The sequence below is a fragment of the Nannobrachium achirus genome (genome assembly GCF_963921795.1).
Source record: "Nannobrachium achirus genome assembly, chromosome: 10".
NCBI classification, from domain to species: Eukaryota; Metazoa; Chordata; class Actinopteri; order Myctophiformes; family Myctophidae; genus Nannobrachium; species Nannobrachium achirus.
This window is the reverse complement of record NC_137819.1, coordinates 48,539,068-48,549,067: the sequence shown is the minus strand read 5'-3', so window position 1 is coordinate 48,549,067 and position 10,000 is coordinate 48,539,068. Positions and strand designations below refer to the sequence as shown.

General features: G+C 41.6%; 1 protein-coding gene across 1 annotated transcript in view; it reads right to left on the bottom strand.

Annotated features, from left to right (window-relative positions):
• The window catches only part of cdk6 (cyclin dependent kinase 6), a 53,640-nt gene that overhangs the window by 10,336 nt on the left and 33,304 nt on the right, over positions 1-10,000 (bottom strand). Inside the window, exon 5 of the mRNA XM_080735850.1 lies at positions 5,843-5,952. Within this exon, the coding sequence (XP_080591976.1) occupies positions 5,843-5,952 (110 nt within the window). The remainder of the gene's footprint in view (positions 1-5,842; positions 5,953-10,000) is intronic.

Here is a 10,000-nt window from a genome sequence, read left to right as displayed (position 1 = left end):
ACATGACCGTTGGCAGCCAATAGCATTACATGGGTACCATTAAAACAATGATGGCGGACACCCATACAAGGGCAAAAAAATAAACGTAATTTTCGCTCTGATAGAAACCAATGGGTCACTTGACTGTTCCCTCGTCCATATTTTGTACGGTCTATGACCCCAACCCACCTTGAGCATGAAGAAAGCGTAAAATGGCCGACATGTGAATGTGGTCAACAAAGACAAAATACAAAAGGGCCTGTTAAAAATAAGAGACTAGTGCAGATTATTCTTTGTTGGCCACTCTCAAATGTCACCTCCTAACAGCAAGGCAAACAGTAAAATGTCACAAGATGACCACAGCTCCACCATCACCACCCCCACTCAACACTTCCCCTATGCCAGGCTTACAGTCACAATGGTCCATTTGATTAAAAATTGATTTTTCCAGTGAATGAATGCATGATTTTTCCAGTGAATGAATGGATCATATATCTTTTTTCATGCTTCCTCCATAAGTCTCTGGATCTAAAATCTGGAACGAGGGAGAGGTTCTTGGTGTGTGTGTGTGTGTGTGTGTGTGTGTGTGTGTGTGTGTGTTTTGTGGAGTCACACATTGGTGTTAGAGAAGTACTGGCAGAGTTGATATTGGCACTGATCACAACTCTTTCCATTGAAACATGCAGAATGAAATTAAATAAAGAGACAGAGAGAGGCTCACACCAGGCCTGGAGAGAACAAGGGGCTAAATATAGTCGAGGTGACATTCTCCAAAGTTAACGCCAGAGGCTCCGCTGTGGATGAGCTATGGACTATGGGCCATCAATACATTATATGATTGAAAGGTAAATCAGTCTATGCACAAACACGTCAATTGTCAGCTGCATATTGTCGTTGTCGGGTGGTAACCTAGTATCTCCAAAACCGTTTGTTTTGTTTTATCATTTTAAAAATGATTTCAACTAGTGAAAACAGATGATCGGTGCGAGGCGTTGTGTGCTTGTAGATCTGATGTTTTCACTACTTTTGTGCAACAGCCTTGTATGGTGAAGCAGGGCTTTACTTTGCGAAAAAAAATACTTCTGGTTTCTGCCCGACAGTGACGATATTTATATGACCTCATTAATTATGCTAATCTGACTAAAGGGGATTGGATCCTCTGAACTATCAAACTGAATACAACCATAATCAATTGCGTGCAAGGACACCATATTGACCTTGAATGGGTTTATGACCGTTTACTAAATAAAACTGGGGTCTACTTTTTGTCTAAACAGGGGTAAAGATACACAGGATTCTCCTTCTGAGTGTGAGAGCGAGTGAGAGTGTGTGTGTGTGTGTGTGTGTGTGTGTGTGTGTGTGTGTGTGTGTGTGTGTGTGTGTGTGTGTGTGTGTGTGTGTGTGTCTACATACAGTTGGGGAAGGAAACATAAATTGCTGGCATTGCTGCCCCCATTGGCATCCAGCCCCACCTCAATAAATATGCTGTGCTTATCTAGGTTGCAGCACACCACTGCTAGAACTTAGAAAGCTCGCTCATTTGCCTAAACACTATTCATTCAAGTTGGCTAAAAACTAAATACAATGTTACACAGTGCAGAAGATGAAACGCCTCTGAATGACCTCGAAATGATTTACATATGCGCACATACAGTCTGAGCAGGCGAGGTGTTGTCAGGAAAGCAGTCCGTTATTAGCTCTTCTCTCCAGAGTGAAAAGTACGTTAGACCACAAACTGACAACTACCTACTGCACCAACAAGCTGAATGAATGACTTGCATGCTACAACCACAGCAGGCAACATGACATTACTGTAATAGTTTGATAAGCCAACCGAAATGCCACTCTGCACAGTGTTTGCCATCCATCTGCCAGGTGTCACCAGAGTTGGAGACCAATAACTTAAACAATAACAACGTCGGTAGAGCTTTTGTTCTTGTTCTTAATAATTTATGAACTAATTATGAGGGGAACTGTTCCACACATCAAGGGGGTATAATGTTTGACTCCAAAATGCAGTTCCGGGGGGTCCCCATCTAGATCAGTGTTTCTCAAACTTTTACATTTCAACGTTTCCCCTCAACTCTGACAGTGTACAAATGGAACCAAAAGGACCCGTAGGAGTTAATTTGGTTCCATTTGTACACTGTTAACGGGTCCATTTGGTTCCATGTGTACACTGTCAGAGTTACAGACTTGTATGGGTCAAATTAGACCCCCAAAGGAACCCACAGAGTCCCTGGAATCCACTTTGAGAAACACTGATCTAGATGATGGTTAGGAACCAAATGGACCCTTACAGGCCTGTCACTCTGAGGCTGTAAAATGGACCCAAATTGACCCACTCTCTCAAAGTTACATTACTGTTATACCTCATGGCCTCAGTAGTTAGTCACATATACTACAGGGACAATTTGATGTCCCTAAATGTTTATAATGTTTATAGTGCAATAAGGCAAAGCAGTGTGAAGCTGGTTTACTAGGACCAATAAAACTAGAAAGGTGCAATTCTGGAAAATTGCAAGTGTGGTTGCACTGACACGAGTCACGAGGAATCCAATGAGACTTTGTATTTGTACTGTTGTCTTACTATTTATATTATGTCAAATCATGTCACATGAAGCATGATCAATCCTGTCTGGTTGGACATGATATTGTCCAATCAGAAACGGGACAGATAAAGTCCATTGAACTCAATGGACTTTTGGGGTTACAGGTTAAGTTTACAGAAAAAAGCTTCACTCTAGGTGAAATAAAAATGGACAAGAACAATAGTCTAGTTGCCTAAAGCAACTACACTACACTAATAACACATAAAGACAATTTCTGTTCTCTCCAGTTCTTGTGGTGAATAATGCCTCTCATAGTGACAGACTCTGTTCCCCATGTTGTACCATAGTGAGAAGGAGCCAGCAGGCACTTGTGTAACTGTGAGTTTGGTGTGATATAGACCAGCGTGAGAACCTTAAATCAGTGGAATTATTGCGATTATTTCCTTGTACACAGTAAAACATACTCATTGTTCAGTTAACTCTGAGAATGTACAAACGTCACCAAATCTACATTTGGTTACATCTGTACAAACTAGTGTTGTAGTACTCGAGTCAATGACTCGTCTCGAGTCAGGACTCGAGTCCAAATTTTCATTGACTCGGTCTCATCTCGGTCTCGCCCTTAATTTGACTTGGACACAACTCGGGACTCGCGCCCCACTGAGTCCACTCGAGTCGAGTCACTACAATGCAATGGAATAAATGTATTGGCCTATATCCATATGAGAGCTGTAAGTAACGGAGCGTATCTGATACGCACACGCATGCACGCAGGCACACACAGAGCCCTGCTGCAGTGGCAGCCAACAAGTCCAACAACAGAGACACACACTGAACTCAGTCCACTCTCCTTCCCTCTTAGGATATCCTCGTGTTCCAAATAAATACGTCCATAAGGTAGTAAACAGCTTCCAAACACTAGACGTTGTGATCATGTTTAAAATCATCCACCTGCACCAGCTGGATTAAGAATTGACGTCTTGTTGTCTTTCCAGCTGCTGCCTATTATAACTTCTAAAGCAAGCCTCGTCCGAAAGTTTAACAAGTACACTGATCAACAGAGAGACTTGTATCATTTTAAGTCCCTATAGAGAGGTTAAAACGAACCAAAACAGCTGAAGCCTGAAGCAGTGACATGGGGTATTTTTTTGCATTTTGTATATAATTGAAAGGCATGAGACTAGAATGACATAAGGTACATTTCTCACCTTGAACATTCAAATGCAGAAGGGTATGTAGGCCTACTGCTATGTGTTTGAATGGGGAAACCGTATTTATTTGTTTTAGCTAGTCAAAATAAAATGTTTTTGCCATAATCGTGCAGCTCTATTACAATGGCACAGCTATAACAGCAATGTTTAAACATGTTATAGACTACAGTAGGCCTAGTATAATTATTTTTTAATGAATATTATTTTTCTAATCACTTGGCCTTTTGGTGCATGGGCCTCAATATCGTATCCATATCATGATATTAGACTGGATAATTATCGTCTGGGATTTATGATATTGTACTACAGTATGGCATAAGTCTTATTTGTACTCTTATATTGGTTCATAGATAGAAAATTGGTATGGGGAAAAAACAGTGCCAGGAGACTCATTAAAATATATATATGTAATAGTTTTGCTTAAAAGTAATCCATCCAAACATAACTAGTTAATACTTTTTAAAAGTAACCTTCCCAACCCTGGTGCTAATTTAGAGAAAGACTGAACAAAAAGGAATTAATTGTTCACCTATGTGTTTGATGTTATATGTAAAAACATTTACAATTTCATTTTGGTTCACAACACACATCACATTCAGCAATGGAGTAACCTAAACCACAGCAACCAAAGGTAATTTGGGGAGACCTATTGTTTTAATTTGAAGACAAGCCATTAATTTAGCCTACCTACCAAAAAAAGGAAATGAAAAAGACTCGACTCGATCTCGACCCCCGTTGGTCTCGGACTCGACTCTGTCTCGACGGAGTCGAGTCGGACTCGACCCCTTCCCAGGGGCTCTTGACTCGGACTCGGACCCCTTAGGACTTGGACTTGACTTGGACTCGCTTTAGGTGGACTCGACTACAACACTAGTTGTAACATTTAAATAAGCTCCCAAGCTTTGTTGCGTTTATCCTTTTCACTGTATGTTTTTTGTAAACTCTGGTTTCTTGTTACTTTTTAGATTGATTATTATTACAAAACATACATTAACCAATTTAACCCTATATACATTTTTGGCCATTTGAAAATATTTTCAAACGATTGTTATACATTTGAAAACTTGAAATGGGACATTCTGCATAATCAGTACTTTCTACTTTGATTGACATTGACATTTTGATACCAATACTTTTGTACTTTTACTCAAGTACATGAATCCCTGGCTTTTACTTGAAACAGTATGTCTACTACATTGCAGTATTGATACTTTTACTTGGGTAAAGAATGTGAGTACTTTTTCCACCACTGCTTGTTTGGCGTCTTAACCAGCGGTCCACAAGCCTTTTCAGCAATGATCTGGATATAATGATCCATATTAATCCTCTTCAGACCACACAAAATAATTATTCATTAAAACTATGAAAATTGTTTGACTTGTTGATAAAAGGGTTTCAAGGCATGCCAAAACATGCTCTTAAAAGGACATAATCATATGTTGTTTACTGGAATGTATTTGCAAATCAAGTACAAAATAAATGTTGACATTACTCACCTAAGTATTAAGTATATAAAGGTCTTAATTACTTGTCTGGTCATTCTGGCGACATCAACATTCAATGTAGGGGATGAAATATTTCTGATAGCAGAACATATCGTCGTTGTCGGGTGAAAACCCTGTATGCCCAAAACCGTTCGTTTTGCATTCATCATTTTAAAAATGATTTGAACTAGTGAAAACAGCCGCATTCATCATTTTAAAAATGATTTGAACTAGTGAAAACAGCCGATCTACAAGCATACAACGCCTCGACCGCCTTGTATGATGAAGCAGGGCTTTACTTTACGAAAGAATGTACAAATTTGAAACTTGGAGATACAAGGTTTACGCTCGACAACGACGCTATGCAAATACTTTACGGAGGATATTCATATTGGGGCAATGATATCATTGGATTCCAAAGCACTAAGCGTAGGTTTGTTAGCGGCCGTTCTCTGCCCCTTCCTAGCAACTGCATTGCATTTAGATGTCACCAGATGTTATTGGCGTGCAGGGATTTCTGATAGTCTAGCAACGCGACTTGTATCGTTCTTGTAGTTCAAATTTGCATGGGAATTGCACGAAAAGACAGTCCGCAGGGCATCTCTCGGGCTCTCACCTTCTTCTGAACATCTCTGCGAAGATGCATCCCACGCTCCACAGGTCCACTGGTGTGGCGTAACTGGACTGGAGCAGGACCTCTGGTGCTCGATACCACAGTGTTACCACCTAGAAGAACACACACACACACAATACCGAGTCAAATAATCAGTGGTGTAAAAAGTACTGACATTTCTTAATTAAGTTAAAGTATCAATACTGCAATGTAGATACTCTTGTTACAAGTCAAAGTCAGGATGGAATAAGTAAAAGTACAAAAGTATTGGTATCAAAATGTACTTAAAAGTTCCAAAAGTAGAAAGTATTCATTATGCATAATGTCCCAAGTTTTCAATTGAATAAAGATCTTTTGAAAATAGCAGATCTACAAGCTCACAATGCATTGCATCGCGATAAATTGTGAGCTTTTAGAGCGTCTATTTTCAAATGGCAGAAATGTATGGCTCAAGTGGTTAATGTAGGTTTTGTAATAATAATTAAAATCTACAAAGTAACTAGTAACTAGTGTTTTGAAATAATGATAGTAGAGATGTAGTGGAGTAGAAGTAAAAGTACAAGTACTGGAAATTGGATATACTCCAGTAAAGTAAAAAATAACTCATAATTGTACTTAAGTACAGTACTTGAGTAAATGTACTAAGATACTTTACACCACTGCAAATAATGTGATGTATAAAGTAAAATAAAAAAAATAACATGATACATTACAGGTCTGAGCTAAATCCTGACATTAATGTTGTGACTCGTGATGCACTTCCACTGAACATCAAATGCCCAATTTATACATCGGCTGTACGACGGTGTCCAGCGGCAAGAATGGCAGATCTACAAACTCAAAACATTGCATCATGATGCGTTATGATATTGTAAATCTTCCATTTTCTGAGTGGGACACCATATGATTTTAGCCTGATTTATACCCAGTATACATTTATACATGGTATAAATCAGGCTTATGGAGGTGGTGACAGCTCTGGCATGCAGTCACACACACACACACACACACACACACACACACACACACACACACACACACACACACACACACACACACACACACACACACACACACACACACACACACACACACACACACACACACACACACACACACACACACACACACACACACACACACACACACACACACACACACACACACACACACACACACACACACACACACACACACACACACACACACACACAACCAATGCTTCTCTGTCCCTGTCTACAGGTTACATAAGACATGAAATCATATCTGGCAGGGCAGGTCTCTCTGCTCCTGTTTTGGTATACCTACATCACCCAGTCTTTCCATAGCAAGCCACCAGGGGCCTACTAGACTAGTCACTACAGTGTGTGTGTGTGTGTGTGTGTGTGTGTGTGTGTGTGTGTGTGTGTGTGTGTGTGTGTGTGTGTGTGTGTGTGTGTGTGTGTGAGAGAGAGAGCACACACGCATGCATTTATGTGCTGTAGTACCAATGATGAAGTAATGTAAATCAAGCCCTAAATATGCTACAAAATTAGTATTATTAAATGACATCCGGGGGGCGCCAGCTGGCCTGGTGGTCAAGGCGCATACCACATACTAGGCTATGATGCCTGCTGGCGTTGCCGGTTCGATTCCCGATCCGGACGACCTTTGCCACATGTCATTCCCCATCTCTCTCCCCATTTCCTGTCAGTCTACTGTCCTATCAATAAAGGCATAAAAAGCCCAAAAACAAATCTTAAAAAAAAAAAAAAAAAATGACTTCCGGTGTCAGATAATGGGACCACTGCAATACCAACACTCTTAAAAAAAATCTCTCCAGGTAACCACCCGTTCACTTAGATCAGCCAACACAGGGATGCTGACAGAACCCTCGCTAAAAACCCCAGGGCAAAAATCCACTTGTCCGAGACAGTTTGCCCTCCTGGCCCCCAAGATAGAATTTGTTTTTAGTTTTTTTTTAGAAACCTTTTTTTTTCTTTACTGATTATATATATATTTTTTTCTAGATAGATATTCATTTGCATTTGTTATATTGCTGTTGATGTACTGACATATTATCTTGTTTATTACTGTGATGTTGTATCTGCTTATTGTAAATCGCTTTGGATTAAAAGCTGTAACCAAGCAGCTAAATTATTTGAGGTAGAACGACGGCCATTTTGGAGCACGCTAAGGGCTGATGCATATTCCACTTTTAGAGAAGATCTATTTCGGTTCGGAGAGTCACAAAATCTCGGCAGCACCGAACAGCCGAATTAATGACGGTACACCCCCCCCCCCCCCCCCCCCTCCTCCTCTCTCTAAAAGGCTCTATAGGTGGAGTTTGCATCGGCCTTACACTACCTGCATTTTCTACGTATCCAAATTTGTCCTTGTACTGTCCTGGGAGCTAGGTGTGGGTGCGTGCCCGCGTGTGCGTGTTGTTGGCCTGGCTGCAGGAGAGCAGCGGTACTGTTAACAACTACAGTAGGGAAAGCCTCCAGACAAAACTCAGTGACCCCTAGCAAGAGAGTGGAATGGTTCCAGGTGCTTTTCTTAACTCCAGATTTTTCCAAGAGCTTTTGGCTGCTGCAGCAGGCACCCCCTCCCCCCCCTCCCCCTCCTCCCACCACGGTACTGCTAAATGCTATCACTATCTTACAGGCTGGGGCTAATGTTTGTAAGCAACGAGTTAAGCGTGTGGTGTCACTGCAATATCTTAATTAGCCTACTTGGATTGTTTGCGCAATGCACAAATGACTCCCTGGGTTTTGAAATGTGTCAGTAGCCAGCGTGCCTTACATGCTTGCATGAACGGTAGTGTTAAGAGAGGAATTCAAACAAGGTCTTCAGAGGGTCAATTCAACAAATTATTAGGTCTTTTAACAGTGAATGTGGAACATCCTAATGTGCTCCGGGGGAAAATCCCAGTTGTCCTACGCCCAGTTGTCCTACGTCCCAGTTGTCCTACTGTGTCCCAGTTGTCCTACTGTAGCCAGTAGCTACATGTAGCCTACCCCCACCTCAGCATTCGTACAGCTACTCAAGTAGTGTACAGCTCTCGCCGAAAATTCGCCGTCCTACTGCTGTAATTATTGTCCACGACATTGCAAGCGGCGTGAAGGCCAGCGGACCTTGCCAGGCCAGGGCCCTCTGCATGGCCGGCGGAGCGCCGCGCGAGTTACGAAGCCGTGGTGAATGCAATCGTTATATTTATGCCCAGGCCGTAAGGCCTGGGCAAGCGCACGATAAACGCATGAATGGGATAAAGATCGCTTGCTTTACAGTCTGTTCGCGGACTAGCCCATACAGCCAGGCTACAGTAGGACAACTGGGACACAGTAGGACAACTGGGACGTAGGACAACTGGGCGTAGGACAACTGGGACTAGCCTGTGCTCCGGTACCTCAGGGAAATTCCCCTGCTGGCGAAAGCTGCTTTGAAGTTCAACTGACGTAAAAATCAACACATTACCATCTTCATAATCTCATTCCTTATAGTTAATAGAATTACTTGAATCATAGCTAGAGGAGAAATCCCGGACAGTGTAGCTAAACTCATTATCTGACCATGGATCAAATAGATTATTTCCGAGCTGAAAATCTTTCAGTGAGTCAACTGAGAGCTTGACAAGAAATGCGGTCATGTTCTTCAGTCAGACTATTTTTAGAGGAAGGGGCCTCCATTTTGCAGATGTGTGATAGGCCTACTTTTATCCTCTTTCTTCATGCTTTAGTGGAATCAGGGAGGAAGCTGGGTCTAATTGGTCGAGAGGTGTCGGTAGAGCCACGTGACTAGATAGGGGACAAAGGGGACAAACATGACCCGTTCTTAAAATGTACAGACAGACTGCGAGAGCCATTGAAGCTTTCTCACAGTACTGCAACTCGTTCAAAACGTGGGCAACCTCACAGTAAACGATGAATGAAACATTGGTTTGAGTAACAAAATGTCACTGGTGCTTTCACTTCGGAAACCCTACAATTGAGACATCACCTTCTCTCTTTTTGGCCTCTTTCCTCATTTTTGCACGCCTGTGACAAGTCTGCACCCTTTCAATGTAGGATGAATGTTCTGTGGGCCACAGACAAAGCTAGAAAAAGTCATAATGAGCTTCAGTACTGTTATGTGTATGGCTGCATGTATGAGATACTGTATGACTCAATCAAATCCTTTCCT